Source organism: Lithobates pipiens, unplaced genomic scaffold (assembly GCF_037356315.1).
Source record: "Lithobates pipiens isolate NorthernLeopardFrog02 unplaced genomic scaffold, aLitPip1_a1.2 Scaffold_8, whole genome shotgun sequence".
NCBI classification, from domain to species: Eukaryota; Metazoa; Chordata; class Amphibia; order Anura; family Ranidae; genus Lithobates; species Lithobates pipiens.
In genome coordinates, this window is record NW_027507903.1 from 450298840 (window position 1) to 450321741 (window position 22902).

Consider the following 22902-nt stretch of genomic DNA (forward strand, 5'->3'; position numbering starts at 1 on the left):
TTCAAAGTGCGACAGCGCTGAAAGCTCAAAATTGGTCTGGGCAGGAAGGTGTTTAAGTGCCCTGTATTGAAGGGGTTAAACAATTCATGGGTCCCCTCCTGCTGAAACCACTGCCTGTGGAAGGGAATTCCACATCCTGGCCACTCTTACAGCAAAGAACCCCTACACAGTTTAAGGTTAAACCCTTTTCTTCTAATTATGAGTGGCCACGTGTCTTGTTAAACTCCCTTTCGCAAAAAAGTTTTAACCCTATTGTGGGCTCACCAGTACGGTATTTCTAAATTGAAATCCTATCCCCTCTCAAGTGTCTCTTCTCCAGAGAGAATAAGTTCAGTGCTTGTAATATTTCCTCATAACTAACATCCTCCAGACCATTTGTTAGCTTTGTTGCCCTTCTTTGTACTTGCTCAATTTCCAGTACATCCTTCCTGAGGACTGGTGCCAAGAACTGGACAGCATACTGTTCCCTGCATTATGTTTACCTTGGTGGTGAACCGTGCCACTTATCTTTGGTCTCATGAAACGGAGAGCTTGGTCGGAATCTACAGTATCCAATACTTTTGAGGGTGTTGGACGCGTGTTTTCCTGCTGTTCACTGTGCTTCCATCTTCTGACCCCCTATGTCAATACAGGAGAAAGTAGTGACATAGTCAGCAGATGGGGGGAACCTGGCATCAGACACACCCAGAAGTGAATTCTGGTGGAAGCTGTGCCACTTAGGACTGAAGATCAACACCACAGGAGAAATGAGTTACAACACCAGTCCTTTTCAGGGAACTTTATTTAAGTTTTTTTTTTTTTTTTTTTTCAGCAAATGTTATATAGCCTAAAAAGGATTTTTAACCACTTTCAGACCAGACCATTTTGCTGGCTTAAGACCAGACCACTTTTTGCGATTCGGCACTGCGTCGCTTTAACTGACAATTGCGCGGTCGTGCGATGTGGCTCCCAAACAAAATTACGCCCTTTTTTTTTTCCCCACAAATAGAGCTTTCTTTTGGTGGTATTGATCACCCCTGTGTTTTTTTATTTTTTGCACTATAAACAAAAATAGAACGACAATTTTGAAAAGAACGCATTATTTTTTACTTTTTGCTATAATAAAATATCCCCCAAAAATATATAAAAAAAACTTTTTTTCCCTCAGTTTAGGCTGATACATATTCTTCTACATATTTTTGGTAAAAAAAAATCACAATAAGCGATTATTAAAGTTATAGCGTTTACAAAATAGGGGATAATTTTATGGCATTTTTATGAATATTTTTTTTTTACTAGTAATGGCGGTGATCGGCGATTTTTTATTTTATTTTATTTTTTTTATTTTTATTTTTTTATTTTTTATTTTTTTATTGTGACTGCGGCATTATGGCGGACACATCGGACATTTTTGACACATTTTTGGGACCATTGTCATTTATGCAGCAATCAGTCAGCTATACAAATGCAGTGATTCATGTGTAAATGACACTGGCAGTGAAGGGGTTAACCAGTGGGTGGCAGTGTAGGGGTTAAGTGTTCCTAGGGGCGTGTTACTAACTGTGGGGGGGCTGGGCTTGGTTTTAGTGAACACTGATCTCTGCTCCAATCACATGGAGCAGAGATCAGCGTCACTTGTTGCTAGGCAGAACGGGGAGATGCTGTTTACAACAGCATTTCCTCGTTCAGCCGCCCCGTGAGACAATCGTGGGTATGCCCGCGGCGATTGAGTCCGCAGGACCCGCGACCGGACTCACGGGGGTCCCGACCGGCAGGGCGGCATTTAAAACTGGACGTACCTGTACGCCAATATGCCTGCCTGTGCCATTCTGCCGACGTACATCGGCATGCGCCGGTCGGGAAATGGTTAAACCCAAGAAGAAACATCTAATGTATTGCAGCTTACCAGTCTTTAGATGTGGTGGCTGCGTTTGTTTTCTTTTTTGTAAAGCTACATATGTTTGCTGCAAGTACAGAAAAATACCAGTGTCCTTGTAAGTTCCTGTATACTGAACTGATATTTAAAAACAATATTATCAACATTTCCAGAGGCAGAGCAGTGCAGGAGGTTTGTGTAATCCAGAACAGGAATGCAGCATAGGCTGACAATACTACTCTTCCATAGATATATATAGTAAGTTCGTGTTGTCACCCTAGAGAAGGAAGCGTGTTACTGGCAGGATCACCAGATAAAAAAAAAAAGTTGGAAAAAAAACCTTATGAAGCCACCACACGACTGGTAGGATGGATCATATAAAATGTTTTGACTTTAGATACACTTTAAACCTTGTAAGGACAGATTGACATAAGTAAATATACCAGCTTGGAATTGTGAGTAAAGCTCCAGTGTTCTTAAAAGCCACTAAGGTATACATTTCCTCTTCCTTTTTTTTTTTTTTTTTAATTTATGCATTTTTATTGCTTAATGTGCACATCTGCAGTTACTCTTTCTCCTACATAGGTGTGATTACCCCTCAGGGAAAGGCCTATACTGCCTTTTGTTTATACCTGATCAACCTGCAGCAAGTGTGCATCAGTCCTTTACAATGCCAGCCGCTGTAGTGGACAATAGTCAAGTGATATGTGAAGTATGGGCAGTCAACCTGGAGGAGGAAATGCGTAAGATCCGAGAGCTTGTTCGCACTTATGGATACATTGCAATGGTGGGTGCAGTCCTTTTCTATTTGCAACTGTTTTATCTTTAAAGGGAATATGTATTTTTTTTCCAGTTTTTAGATAAATGTGTCAATGAGACCAGCCTGAGGTAAATAATCTTGTTAGTGTATGGCATTTGTTTTTCAACAAAACCTTGTTTTTTTTTTTTTTTTTTTTTGTTTTTGTTTTTTTGTGCATAATTTGTAAATGTATATGTACAAGAGGGCAGCCATACTTGATTGTTGAAGTGGTTGTAAAGGCTTTTGCCTTAACGCATTCTTTGCATTAAGTTAAAAACCTTGCAGGTTTTTTTTTTTCCCCCAGCCCCCATAAATACTAGAACTCAATCTCGATCCAGTGCCGTGCCCGAGAGCAGCAGAGTCAGTTTCTCTGACACACTGGATGCCTTCAGCTGCCATTGTTCTCTTGCTTTGTGTTCCTGTGCCTTTTAAGGAGGGGTGGTCTCCCTCCCCTTTAAACCTGCCCTTTATCTATCCACTGCTATATGTGCTCCAACTTGGGAGCCTCTGAAAAGTTAGGACCACGGAGAAGCCTTGATGTAGGCACTGTGGCTAATGCATATATTTGCAAATGTGTATAGTTAGACAGGGGCAATTTGTCTTTTTTTTGCAGGCTAGGTGATAAGTGTGCTGGGAAATCCTTGTGTTCCATGTTCACCCTACTGCAAAGGCTAGTTATCTGCTTGCTGACCACACTGGCTAGGCACACAGTTGAGACTTTGATCGCCCTAGATGTTTAACCCCTTCCCAGCCCTTGTCATTAGTACAGTGATAGTGTATATTTTTAACACTGATCACTGTATTAGTGTCACCAGTTACCATAAAGTGTCAGTGTAAGATTGCCCACTATACAATTGCAGTCCCGCTATAAGGCGTTGATCCCTGCCATTACTAGTTTAAAAAAATATATATTTCCAGGATATATAACATCGTAGGATCCACAATGAGAAAATATGGGAGTAGGAGGGTAAGGGTTAGAAGGGTCCTGGGAGCAAAAAGGACAGAGAGAGCATCGCAGTATGACTGCAATTTAATGTAAAAAAGGTAAGAAATGCACGCACAAGGTTAAAAAAAAATAAAAAATTCCAGCATAAATGATGAATGTGGTGTTCATCAGCTCTACTCTTGGATAGAGCTGCACGATTAATCGTTAAAAAAAAAAAAACCGCAATCTCAATTCACCCCCCTGACGATCTCTTCCTGGTTTCTGTCATATGAACAAGTGGAGAGATTATCTGCTCACTCAGCTATCAAAAGAAAGCATCCAGGGCAATCTGCCAAGTGTAGAACTTGAAACATTGTAACTTAGGGCCGGTTCACACTGCGAGGCGAGGCGACACGGCTCGCCTCGCCTCGCTCCCGCAAGTCGCCCCCATTCAGTACTATGGAACCGTTCTGAGAGGAGCGACTCGAGTCGCTCCGACTCAGAAAAAAGGTTCCTGTACTACTTCGTGGCGACTTTGGGGGCGACTTGCATTGACTTCTATGCAGAAGTCCTCTGCAAGTCGCCGCTGACCCCCCCTGCAAGTCGCGGCGAGGAAGTCGGAGACGCCTCACCGCGGCTCGCAACAGCTGGCGGGAAGGGATTCCTGCAGATAGATGAAATGTCATGGGTTTTTAAGGACGCGGCAACCAATCCTAAACAGTCAATAATTGCCGGCATTTTTTTCTTTACAATTCAGCTTTTAGCAGGGAAATCCCACTGACAAAGATATCCGGTTTCGGCATATGGGCAACCCTAGCCTACACAGCTGGTCCAGTGGTCTGGGGATTTGACATCCCTGCTCTTCTCCCTCTTCTCTGTGAAACGCTTCAGGGATCGATCAGGGCAACGTTCTCTGATGGTGCTGACCAATCAAAATCTCTATGGTCCATCCCAGAAGTGCTGTACTGACTTCCTGCATCCCTCAATGGACAAGAAAGGAAACAGGATTTTTGTACTCACCGTAAATTTATTTTGTTGGTCAGTTGAGGTACACTGGGATGCTGGTAGTTGGAGTGGTTATCCTGGGGTGACCTATTTGTTTTGTTTGCTGTTGTATACTGCTCTTGCAGGTGGGTGTAAGTGTAACTTGAAGGTTAAAGACTTGTGTGCCTCAATTTCTAAGAAAAGGATTTTACGATTTGTACAAAAATCCTATTTCGATTTTGCCTCCCTTGTCTTTTCCTGTCCTGCCCACTTTGTCTTCTGTCCTTTCCATTACCAAAATTTTATAGGACTTTCCTGAGTTTGTTGGTGTTGACAGGGGATGTTAAAGTGGAGTTCCAGCTTTTATTTATTTTTTTATGCCCATGTGAAGGTCTCAACTAATCCTATACATATGAGTAATGTATGTTTTACCATTCTTTTTCTTTTTAAGAAACTTACTCTGCTCTTCCCAGCGCACTCCCATGTTCAGTGCTTCTTCCCGGATACAGCGCTGCTGGATAACCAGCATACACCTCCCTATCTCACGCATGCTCATATTGTAGAAATTGCAGCGCAAGAATTGTTACCGGATGCCCATTGACTCCTGGGATTGGGATCACTCCTATCCCAGGTGCCAATGCGCGACCGGAAATTGCATACCTTGCCGCGGTGAAGTACATCGGAAGGGGAGCATTCGCCTTCTAAAAATGGTTCCTAGATTACTGGGGCAAAAAGTGTCCAATGAGAAATTTGTACAGTAATCACGAATGTGGATTTGCAAAGTATGTGGGTGGAACTCTGCTTTAAATACAGATTGGTAAAAGGCTTTTGCTCAGTCAGTGCTGAACTGTTTTTTTGTTTGGTTTTTTCCCTTTTTCTGCATTTCCTTTAATGTATTAAACCAAAAAGAAAACATTTATTATATTGCAGCTTGCCAGTCCTCAGATGTGATGGCAGTAATAGTTTTTTCCTTTTTTTTTTACAAGTTTGTTATTCAAAAGCCCAAGCTCTCCATCAGAATGTATTAGTTTGCATGGATGAGACAAACCACTTAAGCTTATAAGGCGGCTTACCTGTATGTAAAAAGAATATCTCTTAAACCTGTACGGTTTAGGAGATATTCCCCTCGCAGCGATGCACAGGGGATTCTCGGCTGAAAGTCCGGCAGACGCCAGACCTTGCTGGGAAGAAAACCCCCGTGTGCATGCGCGGGAGTGACGACATCGCGGCTCCGGCCACTCACAGCGCCGGAGCCGCGATACCCGGAAGACACGGCAAGCGAACATGTCAGCTCCCTCTGCGTGGACCAAGTGGGATGCCGGCGCCTCGTTATAAGGTAAGTATTTCATAATGAGCTAGTATGAGGTATGTCTTTTTCCCTTGCAGGTGTAAAAAATAAATAAAGCAGGTTTATTCTCGCTTTAACACTGACAGGGGTGATTTAAATTGATAAGCTTTTATGTATTCATGCAAAATCCTTTATCCCAAAAGGAAACAACTGTTTGCTGTAACTGCTTATAAAGTGTGAGCTGGAGTTTGACTTTAATTTGTTAGTGTATCTAACATTTACCACTAGCCCTCCAGGGAGACAAGGCTGCTATCTGCTCTGTCTCTTGTGCTCATTCCTCCGTTGGTGTGTTAGCCAGATTGCTAGGTGAAAGCAGAGGGGAGAAAAAAGCCAAAGAAGAGAAAACCAATGCAGCCACTACACCTAATACAATAAAATAAATTTTTTGTTTTGGGTTTAACACCACTTTAAATTGATATTAAATTACCGCTACTCTCCTTTCTCCCCACCCGGCACTCCTGGCTCCCCCTGCCTTTGAGTAACTACCCAGCAAGCCTCTTGCTGGGGAGGTACTTGCGCGGGCTCGATCCTGAGCTGCACTGTGTGCGTCTGTTGACACACTGTGTGGCTCTACCCCACCCCTGCTCCCTCGTCGCTGGATTTGATTGACAGCAGCAGGAGCCAACTCCTGAGTAGTGAGGAGGGAGAGAGAGAGCAGCGCTGTGCTGCGATCGAGCTCGGGTAAGTTTTGAGGGGGTGGGGGGAGCTGCACCCAAAAGGTGTTTATTTTTATTTTTTTTTCCCTTCATGCAGAGATTGCATTTAGGTTAAAAAAAAAACTTTAGCCTTTACAACCACTTTAAGTTTTTTTTTTTTTTTTTTTTCTTGACAATTTTTGTTGTTTTATTGAAATCATATTGGGAATATTCATAGCACTTTGCTATAAAGTTGTTGCTTCAGCCTCTTCTTGTTTTTGTTCCTGTAGGATACAGAGTTTCCAGGGGTGGTTGTAAGGCCAATTGGGGAATTTCGAAGTACGATAGACTATCAGTATCAACTTTTACGCTGTAATGTGGATCTACTAAAAATTATACAGCTGGGTCTCACCTTCATGAATGAAAAAGGAGAGTACCCTTCTGGAATCAACACTTGGCAGTTTAATTTCAAGTTTAACCTCACGTAAGTCTCTCCATCGTCTTGAACATTGTTTGGGTTATTTAAGGGTAAAGCAAGATGGGTTTGAAAATAGCTCATGCTTTTATTGTTTTTATCTGTTTTTCAATTGTCTGTGTAACTGGGGCAATAAAGAATATCTAAACCTAAAGCAAACCTGTAATCTATTTACAGTTTACTGTACAAGCGGTGGATGCCTCGGTTCAAAGAAAAAAAAAATGAAGCAATTCCTCCATCCACAGCTGCTGTAATCAAATCCTGATGTGTTATTGTATTCTGCCTCCTTCCCTCCCCTCCCTGCAGGCAGAATACAGTGATCAGTGTTGCTGGCTATAGGTGGCGGCAGTAATCGGTGTGAAAAAAAAGACAGACTGGTTTACACCAGTTTATTAATAGAATATTGTATACAACCACCTAGACCAGCCTTTCTCAACCTTTTCAACACATAGGAACCCTTGAAATAGTTCTCTGGTCTTGAGGAACCCCTGCTAAATTTTAGAAATCTACAACTTATACACTAGTGTGATGGTCAGTGGGAAGAATGGTCCTTACACTTGTGGTCATTGGGAAGAATAACCTTACAGATAGCTAAAAAGATCAATGGTGTCGGTGGGAACCCTGTTTGAGAATCACTGACCTAGACCATACAAGGACCAACATTTGGCGGATCTCTGCTGAACTATCTGAATTGCAGTGGTCTTGGGAACACAGCAATAAAAACCTGAAAGAACTTTAGACCGTTCCCTGTTCTAAGACAAAATTATTGGCTGGAATTCCACTTTAGCAATGGGATGTTGTAATCTGATCTGGAATCTGTAGTTGCCAGTCAGAAATATAATAGTATATTGTACAATTTGTTTTTTGTTTTTGTTTTGGTTTTTTAAAGCAGTAAAAATGTATTGTATGTTTTTCGTCTTTGATGTTACTGATGTTTTTTTGAGGGTTGAAGACACTTGGGTAAGCAACCCATCTCAAATAAACCTTGTCGACAGCAGCAAAGGGAAAAATGGTTACCTACGGGTTTGACACCAACTAATTTTAACCACTTCGCGCCCGCGCTATAGCCAAAAGACGGCTGCATCGCGGACGCTATCTGCCGGGAGGGCGTCCCTGGACGTTGTCCTATTTACTTCCCCTCTGCGCGCTGCCGCGGGCGCGCATTGGGGAAGTTCTGTGCTGGCCGTGTCCCCTGGACACAGCCAGTCACAGATCGCTGTAAACAGCCAATCACAGCGGCCGTTTACAGCGTGATCGGCGTGCCCAATGAGAGATGATCATCTCTCATCGCCGGCTCTCCCTCCTCACACAGACAGCATGTGAGGAGGGAGAGATGAGCCGCTGCAGAGATGAGCCGCTGCAGAGATGAGCCGCTGCAGAGATGAGCCGCTGCAGAGATGAGCCGCTGCAGAGATGCAGCGGTTAGTGTAAAAAAAAAGAAAATAAAGTGCCCACCTGCCACATAGTGCCACGTGTCATCAGTGCCACCTGTCATCAGTGCAGTGCAACGTATTAGTGCCACCTGTCAGTGTCACGTGCCATCTGTTATCAGTGTCACGTGTCATCAATGCCAGGTATCAGTGCCATGTGTAACACAGAAAAAACCCTGGGAATCCATCTCTCCTTTGCTGAGGAGCTTACATTGGCTAACCGTAAAAAATTGGATCACGTTCAAGACCCTTTGCCTCACCCACAAATGCGTGCATAGAGAAGCTCCGCAATACCTAATGGAGAAAATAAATCATTGCACACCAAACCGCAGTCTTCGATCAGCCAACAAAAACCACCTCCTCGTGCCTAAAGCCCGGTATAAATCCAAGGGGGATCGGAGATTCGCTGTCCAAGGGCCTCGGCTATGGAATGCTCTACCAATCAACATCCGCCTGGAAGAAAATCGCCTGGCTTTTAGGAAAAAACTCAAGACCTTCCTCTTTTAGCAGATGATCAAAGCTCGCCACAGCGCCTAGAGGCGATTCAGTTCGCATTGTGCGCTATACAAGTGTTTCATTCATTCATTCATTCATGTGTCATCAGTGCAACATATTAGTGCCATCTGTCATCAGTGCCACGTATCAGTGCCATCTGTCGTCAGTGTCATGTGCCATCTGTTATCAGTGTCACGTGTCATCAATGCCAGGTATCGGTGCCATCTGTCATCAGTGCAACATATTAGTGCCATCTGTCAGTGTCACGTGTCATCAGTGCCACGTATTAGTGGCATCTGTCATCAGTGCCATCTGTCATCAGTGCCACGTCGGTGTCACGTGACATTGTCCTCGTGCTCCAGGGCCTTCAAAAGTGTAATAGGTAGTCAACAAGTTAGATGTGTAATTTATGCTCCTAGAACACGTGATGGTTCCCCTGCATGTTGGGCCTCTCTATGTGGCCAGGCTATGGAAAAGTCCCACACATGTGGTATCGTAATACTCGGGAGGAGTATCAGAATTTATTTTGGGGCATTATTTGTGATATACACATGCCACGTGAGAGAAATAACCTATTACAATGACATTTTCGTGGGAAAAAATTTAAATAAAATAAAAAATCTTCATTTTGCAAAGAATTGTGGGGAAAAATGACATCAAAACGCTCACCATTCCTCTTACTAAATACCTTGGAATGTCTACTTTAAAAAAGGGGTCATTTGGGGGGTATTTGTACTTTCCTGGCTTGTTCGGGTCTCACAATTCTTTTTTATTTAAATTTTTTCCACAAAATTGTCATTGTAATAGGTTATTTCTCTCACGTGGCATGTGTATACCACAAATAATGCCCCAAATCAAATTCTGCTACTCCTGAGTATTACGATGCCACATGTGTGGGACATTTCCACAGCCTGGCCACATAGAGAGGCCCGACATGCAGGAAGCACCATCACGTATTCTAGGAGCATAAATTACACATCTAACTTGTTGACTACCTAGTACACTTTTGAAGGTCCTGGAGCACCAGGATGATGACACGTGACACCGATATGGCACTGATGACAGATGGCACTTATACGTGGCACTGATGACAGGTGGCACTGATGACAGATGGCACTATGTGACACTTATACGTGTCACGGATGACAGATGGCACGTGGCACTGATGACAGATGGCACTATGTGGCACTGATGACAGATGGCACTTATACGTGGCACTGGGGACAGGTGGGCACTGTATTTTTTATTTTATTTTTTCATTTTATTATTTTTTTACACTGACCGCTGCATCTCTGCAGTGGTTCATCTCTCCCTCCTCACATGCTGTCTGTATGAGGAGGGAAATCCGGCGATGAGAGATGATCTCATATGTTTACATATGAGATCATCTCTCATTGGGAATGCCGATCACGCTGTAAATGGCCGCTGTGATTGGCCGTTTACAGAGATCTGTGACTGGCTGTGTCCGGGGGACACGGCCAGCACAGAACTTCCCCGATGCCCGCCCAGGGTGGCGCGCAGAGGGGAAGTTAAAGGGAGGACATCCAGGGACGGTTTCCCGGCAGTTGGCGTCCGTGCTGTAGCCGTCTTTTGGCTATAGCGTGGGCGCAAAGTGGTTAAAACAGTTGTAAAGCTTTAAAAAAAAACAATTTACACAAACCCTGCAAGGTGAAAGACCTACTTTGAAACAAAACCCTCCAGCCATGCACTGTCACCACTGCAGAGGCTTCCATCCTCACCCAGTCTTCGTTCTGGGTTCGCGGGCTGCAGTCACTTGAATGGCTGAGCCGTGATGATGTCAACGTTATGGCACAGAGCCCTGAAGGAATGGCAGGGATATATTATTTCAGCGCGCATGTGCCAGTGATTCACTGACTGCTGCTCCCTTGAATATCTCCTAAATGGTGCATGTTTAGGAGATATTCATTTAACCTACAGGTCAGCTTTATTGTAAGCATACCTGTAGGTTAAAATCAAAATACAGACTTTACTACCACTTAAAAATGTATTTATATTTTTTTGGCCTGACAAATGGTGTCTTTTTAAAAAGCAAAAACTTTATTTTGATTTATCGTCTTCTTGATCTTGCAGAGAAGACATGTATTCTCAAGACTCAATTGATCTGTTGGCAAATTCTGGCCTCCAGTTCCAGAAGCACGAGGAAGAAGGGATAGACACCCTGACCTTTGCTGAGCTGCTTATGACCTCTGGGGTGGTTCTATGTGATAATGTCAAGTGGCTTTCATTCCACAGGTGAGGGGTGTGTGCGTGTGCTAATGAGAATGCTTTTCAGTTTACAGATATTGTTACTAACCCTTTTCAGCCAAAATGTAATGTGTTTGTTTTTATATAGACTTTTTAAAAATGTTGCAGCTGACATTGCTCTTTTATGTAGAGGTATAGACTGCACTGAGCGATCATTTTGCCCCTGTACAAATCCATTATTAAGGCCTCATCTTGAATATGCAGTTCAGTTTTGGGCACCCGTTCACAAAAAGATATCGGGGAACTGGAGAATGTGCAGAGAAGGGCAAACAAATTCATAAGGCGTGAAGGAGCTCAGCTATGAGGAAAGATTAGAGGAACTGGCACACCCCTTAAGGCATGAACTTCCCCTATATAACCCCTCCCATTACTGGGAGTCAGTTTTTTCGGCAGTGTCTAAGGTGTTGGGCATGTATAAGGATGTGTGTACGGAGCTCCACGGGCAGTAATCCTTTGAGAGCCAGCCATCCTGACCGGATCCATTCTGATGTCTCCGTAATGGACTAAAAGAGCGGTACCCAGGCCTCGTCATCCGAAGACACGAGGTTCTGCTTGCGAAATGCTTTTAAACTGGGCCCTGGAATCCAGTACTTTTTGGTAGTAAGGCCAATAAAAGTTTACTGGCAGGGTCTTCTCGCAGGTCCAGGATTGCGGGATTACCTGAGTGTACCCCTGTTCCTGAAGCTTTCCTCTTAAGTTCTCGGAGCCTATCGTGAAGAGCGAAGATTGTTTTTTTTTTTATCTCTGACAAACCCTGCTGCGAGGAAAGGTAGGGGAGATAATCTCTCCTTCCATGTATTGTGTTGTCATGTTTGTGTCACCACTGGAAGCTGTATTGAGCACTTACCATTCCGACGCAGAAGCTCCACTCTCTTCTCCGCTCAAGCCAGCTCAGACCCTCAGGTATGAAGGGGGGTCTAATTACTTCCTGGGCCCCCAGATTGGCGATTTTGATCTATTTGAATGCCAGGCAGCTGCCTCTTTTTTTTTTTTTTTTTTTTTTTTTTTTTTTTTCTTCTTCTTAAAAGGGGGGGAAGGAGAAAAATGTATTTATTCTCTAGTCGTCTGGCCAGGACAGCACTAGAGAGATAGGCTCCACCTCCAGAGGCAGGAGAAACAATCCAGATCTTTAAAGGACAGTCTCCATCCTTCCCCTTCAGTATTTGTGTTTCCTCCACCGGAGGAGGAAGCTGGATCAGGAGCTCTCCTTTCCCTGACGGTGGGAGAGCCCATAAGAGACGGGGAAGGAGGTCTGTGTACCTGTGAGGTAGCGGACATCTGAGGTCCTCCGTTCGGGTTGACAGCAGCTGCGAACCAGTGTTCTCCTTCTGAAAGCCAGAGGAGGGCTGGCGTTCCCTCGCCTGACGATAGGTTCGGATTTGGCGCAAAGTCAGGCGGGGAACGGGCACAGGAATCGAGTTCCGGCCTGTGGAACGCAGGAGGGGGACAGAGGACTTCCGGCAATTCACTTCCTGTTCCTGGGTCGTGCGGCGAGCGTGGACGATCTGAGCTTTGGCGGCTATTTTAAAAAGCCCCGGCCACATAACAAACATTCTGCATCACACGCGAAGGGAAAAGCCTCCCGGCGGTCAGGCAAGGTTCCGATCGGACATGGATGCCGTAGAAAGTGGCAGTGGAGCCGAACCAGCTCAGGTACGCAAGCACAGGGGTGTCTTGTACCTGGACTAATCAATGCAAAGGCATTATGAAATGGTCCAGGTGTGCTTCTCCTCCCTCCCTCTTTAAAACAGAATCCGGACTAGCGTGTCTTGTGAATCCTGTTGGCGGGGTGCACATAGGTGTTTGAAGGCATCCTAGTTTTGCTAAAGGTTTCGCTGATGTTAGCTTGTCTATGTTTTCCCTTCCTTTCTTCTCTCCTCTTGTCTTGGGCTCTGCCCAAAGAACCAGAGAGGTCAGGGGGGAGGAAGAGGTGTCCATCGTGTATGAACAAATTAAAAGAAGGATGGGTTAAACCCTGTATAGACAAGTTGGTCTATAAGGAGGCTACGGGGGCTTGTAAGGATCTGATTTATGGGGTACAGAAAGAAATGCAATCCATCAAGACAATGCTAGCGAACCTTGAGACCCCAAAACCAGCCGCAGTCCCCCCTGCTTCCACCCCAGAGGAGGGTGACAAATCAGGGGAAGAGGAATTCGATTCTCTGGATGGCCTAAGTGAAACGGCATCATCCAGAGATATTCCTACTCAAGGGACAAGCTCTCCCAGATACAGGCTCACTCGAGGAGGTTGATGCCTTACTGGGGGTGATTTATGAGACGCTCGAAATTAAAGAGGAGCAGGTCTCCCTGTCATTACATGACCGAATGTATCAAACCTTAAAGGAAGATTCAGCCAGGGTTTTTCCGGTTCATAGCACACTGGTAGATTCAATTGAAAAATAGTGGGTGGAACCAGAGAAAAAGCTCTTTTTCCCTAAGAGTATGAAGTGGAGATTCCCCTTCAGTGAGGACCCCACTTGCGTCTGGAACAAACTACCTAAGGTAGACGCAGCCTTTTCCCAGTGTGCAAAATCATAGACCTCGCCCTTGAGGACATGAGTGTCCTCAAGGAACCCATGGATAAAAGGATGGAGGTACTGCTGAAAAGGTCATGGGAAGTAACCATGACAAATTTAAAACCTGCAACGGCCACAACAATAGTGGCTCGCAATTTGGAGGTCTGGCTGGAACGGTTGCAAGGACATTTGGAAGGAGGAACCTTCAGGAAGGAAATCCTGGATTCGGTTCCAATGCTGCATAAAGCAGCAGGCAACATGGCAGATGCCTCTGCGGAGTCGGTCAAATTGTCAGCTAGGACCACTGCCTTCGTAAACGCATCTCGCAGGGTACTTTGAAGTCTTGGTCAGGGGACCCAGCTTAAAAAGTGAGGTTATGTGGCATTCCCTTTTGAAGGAGACCTCTTGTTCAGGCAGGATCTTGAGAATGTCCTGGACCGTACTGCGGACACGAGGACCTTTCCTGTTAAAACCAAAAAGACAACAGGTAAAGCTTAGAACCCTTAGAGGGGTTCCTGGTCCCTTTGTCACTCATAGCTTACAGTACAAAGCAGAGGCAGTACCAGCAAAAGAATGTTTCACTTGCTAGGCTATAGTACAGTACAATAACTGCTATTAGTCCTAGCTATACAGTACAATGTTGCCAAAAGGAAAATGTCTGTGTCACCAAACCTGACCAGCAACCACACTGCTCTGTCCCCAGTAGCTTCTCTTGCAGAGAGCCTTTTGAAGTCTAAGGGGCTCTCAGAGTGATCGGGGTGATTAGAACACTCCTTTCTAGTAGAAAGAAGGTAACCCAAGCAATTTGTTTAGTTTTGGAAGGTTTTTTGTTCATGGTTAGACACTAAAAAGGTGTCTGTAAGTATCCTGGCAGTCTTGGAGTTTTTACAAGACTGCACGGATAAGGGACTGGCCATTAGTACCCTAAAGGTGCAAGTTGCGGCCCTGTCTTTTATTTTTTATTTATTTTTTTTTTTTTTTATTTTTTTTTTTTTTTTGCAGCAACCCCTGGCGTCAGACCCGCTAGTTAGCAGATTGTTTAAGGGGTTAACCAGGATTAAACCTGTTCCTTTCAAAATTTTACCCAAATAGGACCTGTCAATTGTTTTACAGGGATGGGTAAAAAGGTCACAGGAAGAAGAGCCCTCCTTGAAATGGATCACGCTCAAAACAGTATTCCTAGTGGCTATTTCCACAGCTAGACGCATTAGCGAGCTTCAGGCACTTTCGGTGAAAGAACCATTTTTGCAAATTTTTGAAGACAGGCTGGTGCTGCGCATGGACCCTGGGTTTTTACCCAAAGTAGTGACAAAATTCCACAGAACACAGGAAATTGTTTAACCTTCGTTCTGTGGGTCCCCCACTAATCCTAAGGAGGTAGAATTTCACCAACTGGATGTGAGAGCCTGTGTCTTACAGTATCTGGAGTTGTAGAAAAGCATTAGAAAATCAAATGCATTATTTGTTTTACATGCGGGTAAAAAATTGGGGTCACAAGCTTCAAAGAATACAATTGCAAGGTGGATCAAACAAGCAATTGTGGAAGCTTACAAAGTGATGAAAATGGAATGTCCTTCCCCCCCCCCCCCCCATGGCTCACTCTACACGGGCACTATCGACCTCTTGGGCAGAATGAGCTGGAGCGACACCAGAACAAATCTGTTGAGCAGCAACTTGGTCAAACTACTCGACTTTCATGAAGCATTACAGATTGGACCTTATCTCAGCGCGAGACCAGGCGTTTGGGAGAAAGGTCCTTTAAGCGGTAGCCCCCCCCCACCCTAATCTGGTAAGTTCTCGTTGATCCTCTCTAGTGCTGTCCTGGACAGACGACTAGAGAAAACTAGAGTTAGACTTACCGGTAACTCTGTTTCTAGGAGTCGTCCAGGACAGCAGGGATTCCCTCCCTATATGCTGTTATAATGATGGACAAGTGTTTTTGTTACAGAAGCCATTCCAGGGAAGTTCTCGGTTACAAGACTGAAGGGGAAGGGACGGAGACCACCCTTTAAAGATCTGGATTGTGTTTCCTGCCTCTGGAGGTGGAGTCTATCTCTCTAGTGCTGTCCTGGACGACTCCTAGAAACAGAGTTACCGGTAAGTCTAACTAGTTTTTTTGGCAAGTCGCGGCCACTCGCCGAGCGGAAGATTTACCCCCCGCCCGTCATGATGCCGGTGCTCACGGGGGAGATTCGCTTCCCTGTTTGAAACAGGAAGGGGGGGGGCACGCGTTTTCGCTAAACGCGTTAGACGCCTGCCACACGTGTAGGAAGTAGTTAGAGCTCTGCAAGAGAAGCTACTGGGGACAGAGCAGTGTGGTTGCTGGTCAGGTTTGGTGACACAGACGTTTTCCTTTTGGCAACATTGTACTGTATAGCTAGGACTAATAGCAGTTATTGTACTGCACTATAGCCTAGCAAGCGAAACATTCTTTTGCTGGTACTGCCTCTGCTTTGTACAGTACGCTATGAGTGACAAAGGGAGCAGGAACCCCTCTAAGGGTTCTAAGCGGTTAATGGTATACATCAAACTAAAAACCCTTCCAAAAGAATGTCTGCCTTCCTCCCCCGAGAGGTAAAAAGTTAAATACGGCCAGTCAGATGAAGCCGTCAAGGGTAGAACACTTCAGTCCCTGTGTATTTCATACAAACAGGTTTTTCTTCTACCATTTAAAAGATTATTGCTATGATGTCTCTCCATAGTAGGGCTAAACATAGCAGATTCCCATCTAGTCCTCTGGGCCCTTTTGTTGAGGTGCAGGAGGCTGGGGATCAGGTAAATCTTCCCAAATATTGGAAGATACTTATTTTTCCTCTTCAGGGGATCCTAATGGGGAGGGAGTAGCTGCACAAGTCAGGTGTTTGTCTACTCTCTTTAACCCTTTTGTTGCCTGCCACAGGCTCTTGACTATCTACCTCTATTAGGGTTCATTTGAACCTCCCCCACCTGGGGATGTTTTTTTCTATTCATGCATAACTTATATATTCTGAATGGGAACATTTCTATGAAAGAAATGGGAGGTTCCAGCTATTAATGCTGCAATCACCTCAGTGAGCAGAGTCTCACATGTCCAGTGGATAATGCACCGATGTTAAAGGATCCAGCAAGTTAAGGTTGGATTTTCCTTTTAAAGACAAGATGTCTTTTGCAGTTCTGGCTACAATTGGAGTACCTCAGTCCAATAACCCTTTAACATCTGCTCCACTATTGTGGTGGAGCACATTTTGAGTCATGCCAATACATTGGAATGTGGACTCCAAGGGATTAAGGAACAGGTGTGAGATACCTGAAAGTTCTGCCTGATCAGCAGGCCTTGCAAGGGGCTGGTGTATTTGATGCACTGTGTCTCACGGATGCTATGAAGGACTCGATCATTTAAGCCCTATGGCTTATACTTGGACTAGTGCATTTTTGCAGAGGTCTATGGCTGAGATATTGATCAGCCGAAGCACCAGGTGAAAACCCTCAGCCAGCCTTCCTGGGGTACGACTCTTTAAAGTGGATAAGTACATCCAAAAGTGGTAAAGCTCTCTTTACCAATAAAGGAGGTTCAAACAGTTCTCCTTTTAATCATGCAGCCTCTCCCAATGCCTGGGGTATCTGCCTTTAGGCAGTCTCGACAGGGGCAGCACCAGGACCTTGGGGCAGAAAGCCCTTGAGGCAGCATGAAGGAGCATCTAGAGTTTCAAGAGCCCGGATGGCCCAATCGGCTTTCAATCTGAGGGTCCGGGTCCTGTTTGGGTGCTGCCTGTGGGGTCCTTGGGGCTGCTGATGTGGCAGTCTTTATGCAAGAGTGTCCGTCTCCTCAAAGAATGCTCTTAACGTTCCAGAGAAAGAAAGAAGATAAGTGTCTCTTTCTGGTCTCTGGATCAGTTGTTATCCCAGTCAGTGATATCGGAGATTCCCTTAGTGGAACAGGGGTGTTTGGCTCAAACCTTTTAAGGTCCCAGAGCCAAGCAGAGGGGTAAGACCCACTCTAGATCTCGGAGATCTGAATCGGTACTTAAACATCCGATCTTTTCATAATTCGATCAGCTGTGTCCATCCTGCAAGGAGCGGAGTTGCATATCTCCATGTGCCAAAGTTTCCCGCTTACCAGAAATCTCTGCAGTTTGAAATTATAAAATTATTTTCATCAATCGTAGGTACTGCCATTCGGCTTAGCCACAGCACTATGAGTGTTCTGAAAGATTCTGGCACCTCCTTTAGCCAGGTTAAAGGCGCAAGGCATAGCGGTCCTAGCCTATTAGAAGATCTACTTTTGAATAGATCATTTAGTCTCGGGTCTAAAACCAGAGTCTGATCTCAGGTTGGATTCTCAGCCTAGGAAGATTCTCCTTAAAATCGTCAAGGAGGTTACTTTGGGGGCTGGTTATAGATACCATACAGAAGAGGGTATTCTTACCCCAGACGTGAATCCGTTCCATTGTAGGACTAATTCAACTTAGGAAAGGAAAATTACTTCATTTTGGCTGCAGGAGATTTTTAGAGGAAATGGTGGCCTCCTTCAAGGCCATCCATTACACGCAATTTTATTCAAAGACTGCTTCAAGGTGCCATCCTGTTGGTCTGGAATAAAGAGGATTCGGGCCTTGTTTGCTTTCAATACGCTCGGCTCCCAACATAGGTCAGAGCCTAAATTGGTAGTTATCCAGCAGGAGGGAAAATCTTTATCCTGCAAGGTGTTAACAGATGCCATCCTTCTAGGCTGGGGAGCAGCCCTGGAAGAAGATTCTGTCCAGGGGAGATGGTCCAGGTTAGAGGACCTTGCTATCAACTTTGTTGGAAGTTTCAGGCAGTACATCTGGCCATAGAATCTTGGTGGTCAGATAACGGGACTGTCCTGACAGGATTCAGTCTGACAGAGCCACGGCAGTGGCTTACATCGATCACCAGGGGAGGCACGAGAAGTCATGCAGCCCAAAAAGAGGTGAATAATGTTCTAGCTTTGGCAGAACACAACACTTCTTGCCTGTCGGCAATTTTAATTTTTCACGCGTACTACTTGAGATGCCAACAATCATTTCCGAGAGGATGATCTCTTCACCCCGACACCTTCCTAGCAGTATGTCATGGGGTACTCCGGACATGGAACTATTTGCGTCCAGATTCATTAATAAGGTTGACGTCTTTATGTCAAACAAGGGGTCCGCTAGCAGGCGGAACAGACGCATTAGTCTTCCCAGGGGATCAGTTCTCACTGATCTATGCATTTCCTCCAGCTCGGCTACTTCCGCACCTTCTCCGCAGGATTAAGCAGGAACAGAAGATCCCAATTTATCGAGATTATAGAGAGGGCAGTTGAAGTCCTTTGGACTCTGCCATTATAGCCAGACCTTCTTGCGCACACACAGGGTCTGGTATTTCATCCTACTTTAAGGACAAGGTGTTTAACAGGTTTGACTGTTGAATCCCACTCTATAAAAGATTGTGGGTGATCTCCTTCAGTAGTGTCTACTTTGACTAATGCCAGGAAGCTGGCTTCCAGAACCACTTGCTATAGAATCTGGAAGGCATAGGTTCTTGGTATGGATCCAGGGGTTGGCACCCCAGGAAGTATGTCAATAGGGAGGATTCCAGCATATGGGATCTGATTTGAAGCTGGCCTTGACTTTTATCAAGAGCCAGATACAGGCCGTGTCAATGTCTGTCTTTTCCTACGGCCTCTTGCTTCCCACTCTTGGTGCGTAGCTTATTCAGAGGGTAACACAGTTTATTCCCCCTATCAAGGCACCTATAAATCCTTAGGATTTAAAATTTGTCTTGTCGGCTTTGTTAAATCAGCCGTTTGAACCTTACGTGAAATTCTCTTGGTTCTTTGACTAGAAAGATAATCTTTTTTGCTTGCCATTTCTTCTGCTAGAAAAGTATTGGAACTAACGGCTCTGTCTTGTAAGAGCCATATTTCATCATGCATAAGGACGAGGTGGTTTGATGTCCTCATCCTGAATTCTTACCAAAGGTGGTAATAGGTTTTCATTTAAACCAAGATATTATTCTTCCTTCTCATATTAAGAGCACATTCATCCAGGGCGATTAGTGCCTCTTGGGTGGTGCATCATCAGGCCTCTATGGCTCAGATCTGTAAGACCGCAACATTGGTCTTTGGTTCAAACGTTTATCCGATATTTATTTATTTTTTCTCAAATTGATATTAAAGGTCATGAGGATATTGGGCACAGCATACACTGCAGGCTGCAGTATGAGTCCTCTGGCCTCCTGTTTCCATGATTCTGCCCCCCCCCCCCTTCAGTTGCCATTGCTATGGGACATCCCACATAGTTGTTATTATGGCTCTGTGTCCCCTGACGTAAGAAAAGAAAATGGGATTTTTCAAACCGCTTACCTGTAAAATCCTTTTCTTTGATGTACATCAGGGGACACAGGTCCCTTCTTCTTCTTATACACTTTGATTGCTTGGCTACAAAACTGAGGACTCCCAGTAATGGGAGGGGTTACATGGGGTGTCCAGCACCTGATATGCCACATGGTTATTACTATGGCTCTGTGTCCCCTGATGTGCATCAAAGAAAAGGATTTTACAGGTAAGCCGTTTGAAAAATCCTATTTTCATTTGTTCCCTTTTATTGGCTGAAGACTTTAAAATTGTGTACGCCCATGGAACAGAGCCAAACTTCAGTACCTAAAAACCTTTAGCGTTACACAGGAGGTCTAGCACTAGAGTAATTTCTCTTGCTCTGTCTTTCATGGCAATACCACACATGTGTGGTGCTGTGACTGTTTACATATGCATGGAGGACCGGGGTGTGTGTGTGTGTTCATTCACCTTTGTGCATGCGCACGGGGGGATAGGGGACCGGGAGCTTTAGATTTTATATATATATTTATATATATATTTATATTATATTTCTTTTTTGTCAACCTTATTGGGATGAACAACGTCTCTTGTTTCATAGTTAGTTAGGTTGAATAAAGACACCAGTTCAACCTGAGTGAGTGTCTACAATTGTCCCTTTCCCTGTACATTGCTACACCCACATTGGTCCCTACCCTCAAGGAGCCCACAATCCAAGGTCCCCATTCACATACTAGGGCCAATTTTGGACAGAAGCCAATTAACCTACCTGCATGTCTTTGGATTGTGGGAGGAAACCGAAGTGCCCAGAGGAAACCCACGCACGCACAGGGAGAACATGCAAACTCCAGGCAGGTAGTGTCATGGTTGGGATTTGAACCAGTGACCTTCTTACTGCTAGGTGAGAGTGCTAACCACTACACCACTGTGCCGCCCAGTATCTTGTGATAGCATGGGTTATGACAGGTCCTTTTTATGGAGAGATCTGAGGTCTATGAGACCCCATATCTTTCCTCTGGCCTCCAAAGCATCTGTTTAGAGATCGGTTTGATCTGATGCTTTCATAAGCCAGGAATAGCTTGTTTTACATAAAACTAAAATTGTAAATGAAAAAATCCTTGTCACTTCCAGTTTTCTGACTTCACACAGGAGATACAACATCCTTTCCTCTCACTTTGTACTTGGAACAAGATGCTGCCAGTCACATCCTTACCAGGTTGTCCGAACCGATTGGAGAGACCAGTAAAGGCAGCAAGGGGCGGGGTGGAACCCCTTTCCACTGCCTGTAATAGTAATCCAGCGACTGTATAGGTGCTCAGATTACTTTTACTAAAAATAAAATTACTGCTAAAAAAAAACAATACCGTTCTGTAGCTGCAGTCCTTTTCCTGGCATTACCACTTCAAGTTGCTTCTGTTTATAAATGGCAAAGGGAGAGGAAGTGGGTAGGGGACGGTTATAACCCCTGTTAGATTATTTTATTTTTTTGTCACCTTCCCTTCACTGCCTGTCCCATAACTAAAACAGGAAGCTGCAAATTAAGTGAATCCTTAGAACTAGTGTCCCCGTTGGAAGATTTCCCCTCTGCTACTTTTCTGGGGATAACCCAGAATTTGGGATTTTCTTTTCAATGATAATGGTAGACAGGACAAATTGAGAGGGTGAATATCCTTAACGGGGGCACAGACGGCAATAAAAACCTAATAGGTGTTCTGATCCATCTCCGCTCTGTCCAAAATAAAAAAAAATGTTGCTGTTAGTTATACTTTAATGCCTTTAATGTTTTGGTTCTGTTTTACTTTTATTTTTTTTATTTTTGCTTTATTCTACAGTGGTTATGATTTTGGCTATATGGTGAAGCTTCTAACAGACTCTCGTCTCCCTGAAGAGGAACATGAATTTTTCCATATTTTGAATCTTTTCTTTCCATCGATCTATGATGTAAAATATCTGATGAAGAGTTGCAAAAATTTGAAGGTGCAGAAACGTAGTCCTTGTATTGACCAGAAACCCAGTAGTAACACAAATAAAGATAACCCTATAGCAGATAGTGTCAGTATCCTCTCATCTTTCCCTGTTCCCCAGTTTTATCATGTGTCCTTAGATTAGGTTGGTTAAAGGGTTGTTCTAATGTATTGCAAATTGAGGTGTTTAACCTCTTCCCATGGCCTCGCTGAAGTGGGTCCCCTTCCGTGAGGCCACGTACGTGTACTTGTATTTGTGCTCGGAGTGCGTCGCACAGCTCCCAGCACAGAGAACAGGCTCTCACTAAGAGCCCTGGGTCTCATACTAATAATTGGGAACAGGAACTCCTGGTTCACGATTACCTGATCACTGTGATAGCCTCTGATTTGCTATCACAGTGATCAGTTACTGTGTAGCCTGCCCATGTGTTTTGTTTTTGTTTCTTTTTGAAAGGAGAGAAAGATACATTGTATCTTTCTTTCCTTGCCAGGGAAGAAAAATGTAAGCCGAGGTCCATGCAAAAACTAAAATCCCTACATCTATAGCCACCAACATTATAACACTAACCACTCTAGCCCTGCAAATTAAAAATGAGTATACATACCTTTTCTGCAGGCAATCCGACTGGATCGCCAGTGGCGGAAGCTCTGCTGAGTACACGTTCGACAACTGATTAGGGAGGTTAGTGTTAGAATGTTGGTAGCTATAGATGCAGGGATTTTCATTTTTGCATGGACTTCCACTTTAAGTTTGATCTAGGTCAGTGTTAAGGATAGTGTTGAGGTCAAGATATGCGTCACAGTCAAGGTGAAAGGTTAGGGTCAGTAGACAAGGTAGCCCAAACAACAAATACCATTCACATATGTGGTATTGCTGTGATCATCAAAAAATACT

General features: G+C 44.4%; 1 protein-coding gene across 1 annotated transcript in view; it reads left to right on the forward strand.

The window, feature by feature from the left end:
• The window catches only part of CNOT8 (CCR4-NOT transcription complex subunit 8), a 39610-nt gene that overhangs the window by 5279 nt on the left and 11429 nt on the right, over positions 1-22902 (forward strand). The window contains exons 2-5 of the mRNA XM_077468381.1: positions 2441-2642; positions 6837-7030; positions 11038-11199; positions 21876-22020. Of these exons, the coding sequence (XP_077324507.1) occupies positions 2526-2642; positions 6837-7030; positions 11038-11199; positions 21876-22020 (618 nt within the window). The 5' untranslated portion in view covers positions 2441-2525. The remainder of the gene's footprint in view (positions 1-2440; positions 2643-6836; positions 7031-11037; positions 11200-21875; positions 22021-22902) is intronic.